The sequence below is a fragment of the Sinocyclocheilus anshuiensis genome, unplaced genomic scaffold, assembly GCF_001515605.1.
Source record: "Sinocyclocheilus anshuiensis isolate Anshui unplaced genomic scaffold, SAMN03320099.WGS_v1.1 scaffold1392, whole genome shotgun sequence".
Taxonomy (NCBI): Eukaryota; Metazoa; Chordata; class Actinopteri; order Cypriniformes; family Cyprinidae; genus Sinocyclocheilus; species Sinocyclocheilus anshuiensis.
Genome location: NW_015542476.1, coordinates 1097600 through 1101341, shown reverse-complemented (window position 1 = coordinate 1101341; position 3742 = coordinate 1097600). Strand labels below are relative to the sequence as shown.

The 3742-nt window shown below is 40.6% G+C and overlaps 1 protein-coding gene across 3 annotated transcripts in view; it reads right to left on the bottom strand.

Annotated features, from left to right (window-relative positions):
* Positions 1-1380: 1380 nt before the first annotated feature.
* LOC107693833 (N-terminal Xaa-Pro-Lys N-methyltransferase 1) overlaps positions 1381-3742 on the bottom strand; it is a 7201-nt gene continuing 4839 nt past the window's right edge. For all 3 annotated transcript variants that reach the window (XM_016493355.1, XM_016493354.1, XM_016493357.1), the window contains exons 3-4: positions 2489-2741; positions 1381-2385 (exon numbers count right to left, since the gene is read on the bottom strand). In XM_016493355.1, coding sequence (XP_016348841.1) covers positions 2129-2385; positions 2489-2741 — 510 coding nt within the window. In that variant the 3' untranslated portion in view covers positions 1381-2128. The remainder of the gene's footprint in view (positions 2386-2488; positions 2742-3742) is intronic.

Here is a 3742-nt window from a genome sequence, read left to right as displayed (position 1 = left end):
AGTAACTTTAACGAATGTTACAGTATTCACTGTAGTTGTCCGCTAGTAAAAACATAGTTTTATCTGTCATTATCCGTGTATGCCAGTGTTTTTCGTTTACTACAGTTCAGTGGATCAGGAGGCGCTGGCTGGTGTGGCTGAGTGGAGGCGGGACTAATTTGCATATTCATAGATCCGCGTATAGAAAATGAGGCAAGGGTGTTGACTGTAGAGTTACAGTCAAGCTATTTTAAGGCATGAGAAAATTATTTTCACAAGAAAAAACATTTAAATATGTCATTTTGATTATCAAAGATAAGTTTTAAGGGATAAAATATTTGACTACAGGGGGACTTTAACATCAAGTTTCAACAGGAATAATTTAGTAAAACATTTACATTTTTAGGGAATGTATAGTTGGTTATAGAGCAATATGACAGTGTTACATACAGTATGAGGAGCTTCACAGAAATGAGCTACCCTTCCCTTTTCATCCAGGAATGCCAAGCAGATGCCCACAAGTGTATGTGATGCACTGAAAGAAGTATTCCAGAAAGAGGGTGGCATGTCTGAAAACCAGGCACAGGAGATGCTGGATGCCATGGAGAAAGCCAAACGATTTCAAAGTGAAACCTGGTCCTGATCTCTCTATTAAACCCATAGCCTTAATAACCAACAGCCTCAAGTGTGAAAGTGAGTTTGGACTGAGATGAATGGTGTAGAGCAGTGATGGGCAAACTTGACCCTTCCAGGCCACTTTCCTGCATCACCTGCCTGTAGCCTTCTAGTAGTCTTGAAGACAATGATTAGTTGGTTCAGGTGTGTTTGATTAGGGTTGGAGCTAAACTCTGAAGGAAAGTGGCCTGGAAGGGCCAAGTTTGCCCACCCCTGGTGTAGAGTATATAGTGCTTTGATTCCACCAAGTTTGAAAGATGGTCAAAACTCAGTTGTGGTCCGACCACTTTTCTTCTCCCAAGTTGTTCCCCACTGCCTTTGACAATGCAACTGGGACCTGTAAGTGTATATGAACACACACACAATACCAGACCATGAATTTGGTTTGATATTAGCTGTAAACTAGGCGGTTACTGCTTCCAGTTTTGTTGTATAACATTTGATTAACTGAAGGATAAAGTGATGGAGACTTTAAACCAAAGTTGAAAATATATATATATATATATATATATATATATATTTTTTTTTTCATCAAATAAATCTTGAACGAAATATATATCCATCTCACACTGGTATATTCTACATTAGTGGTTCTCAACCAGAGGATCTCCGCAGACGGTCAAGGTGGACAGAACATAAAGATCTTAAAAATAGCGTATACAGGGGGAGGTGAATATTGTGTTGGACAATGAGGGGCCTTGGAGTCACTGTCATACAAAGACTGTTCCAAAATATTAGTTTATTCAAGGCAAAATACAGCATATGGTTCAGATAAGAGTTTTCTGTTAACAGCTGTAAATTCACACATGTAACATTAACTAGTAGATTTTAAATAGTCATATAAGTTATTAAAAGGTTTTACACACACCATTCAGTGCCATAGACTCAAACTAAACTGATTAAACGGTCTTAAAAAGGTAAGTTCACCCCAAAATGACAATTCAGTCATCAATTACCATCATTTTCTTTCATGTTCACCAGAAGTCAGTCAGTCATACAGGTTTGGAAAAAAAATTGTGAGATTGTGACAATTTAAATTTTTCAACTATCCTTTTGAGTCTTCAGCACAGCCCCTGAATAAAATGAAGCAGTGTGTGTGGTCTACATTTTTTCTTGATTGCTTCTATCATATTTATTTCCACTGTGATGAAACCAGTCAGACAGAAGACTTCAAACTGAGAATAAACTGGAGTGTGACACTGTTTGAATATCTGAAAAACTACCATTCGCCACTTTTACATTCAGATTCATAATAGCAAAGAGCCCTATCTGTCATATAACAAACTCTAGACGTCAAGGAAAACTCCCCTGCTTAAAATCCCAAGGTCACCAAGTCTTGTGCCTCTTTTTAAATACGGTAATCACATTGGCAGTAACACGTAGCTTCTTGTGTAGCTAACATTGATCTTGACTTGCTTTCACATTATTGGCTTCTGAAGAAACACATAAAACCCCCCTCGTTCAGTGCTCGCAGCTATCTGAGCGCTAGAGTGTGGACCTGATAGATTTCCTCAGGGAAGTTCTGCTGCTGCTCCTCACAGATGATGTTGAGTCCGGCCCGGGCTACTAGGCGATGTAGTACATTCAGGTCCCGACACATGCTGCTGTCTACATCATCAGGTATTACACCTTCATACGCAACATTATCCTTCACCACAATCAGGCCATCTGGACGCAGACCGCTCCGGCAACGCCTCAGGAATTCCACCAGGTGGTCATCGGTCAAGTGACCTAATGGAAGATTCATTTGGTCATTTTAACCATTCCTATTAGTAACAATTTTAGAAAACTTATCATAGATAATGTAGTAAAAGAAGTGAATTACATGCCTTACCGATCACCCACTGGATCCATATGACATCGTAGCGTTCTGGCTGGGGCTGAAAGTCTTGTAGGCCACAGCAGAAGTAGTTCTCCACTCGCTTGGCTTCCTCACCCAGATAGGTACGAGCTTTATCCAGAAACTCCTGTGTCACGTCCACTAGATCCACTGTACGGAAGAGGGGCATGAGCAGCCGCTTGGTGATACGGCCAATTCCAGCACCACAGTCCAGAGCACAGCCTGTCCCAGTCTTACCCTGGCCTTCCTTAGAGTAAAATATGAAACCAAATGATTGTGTTTCTCATGTACTTTTATTTGTGATTAGGTGAAAAGTTGAGTAACTGTGGGAAATTATATTCCTGTGTGCCTTATATTCCTTTCAAATTAGTGATGTGTCGTTCGCGAACGAGCCAGCTCTAAGAGCCGATTCTTTGTAGCAAATGAGAAGAGCCGACTCTTCAACCGGAGCCTTCTATTTTAGGCCAGTTTAGCAATTGTGAATGGTTTGTGTGTTGCAGTGTTAATTTCGTCAACGAAGACGACGACGAAAAATATTCGTCAACGAACATTTTTTCTGTGACTATGACGAGACATTGACCAGCTAAAACTAATATCTGATTATAAAAACTATGACGAAATTTATGCCGCGTCTTCATTAACAAGATGAGACGGGACTATAATGTTATTTGAGGACTACCAGACATTCAAAATTCATCCTATAGGCTACTGTCTAGTCCTTCAAAATGTGTGTCCCTGTCATTGGATTGCAATCGGATAAGGGGCGTTCGCATATCTAGTCTCAGTATGGCAGCCGCAGTGGATGGATAGGCTACCAAAATGCAAACTAGCGATCTGAAACAATGGCCTCAGCACCCGAAGGGGTAGGAATAAGGTGACCAGACGTCCCGTTTTTCCCGGGAGTCACAATTCGTTGTCGATTAAATTAAAGTTAGTGAAGGCGGGATAGGCGGAATCATGCTGATAGAAGTGCTCTCTCTCGCGCACGCTCCACTTCTTCAGTTCTCATATACAGTGCGCGATCAGTTCTCAGTGCTCAAATACACACACAGCAGTCCAAATGTCTATCGTGTAGAGTATCTCACGTGAATACAGTCGGTTATGGATTAAGTGAACGTAAACAGGTGGGTGAAAACTGAACGTGTGCCAGTATTACATACATGACTTCAGTCTTAAAGGGACAGCATTCATAATTAAGTACCTATCCGTGTCATTAATGTTAACCAACAAAAGATGTTAAATAAATAT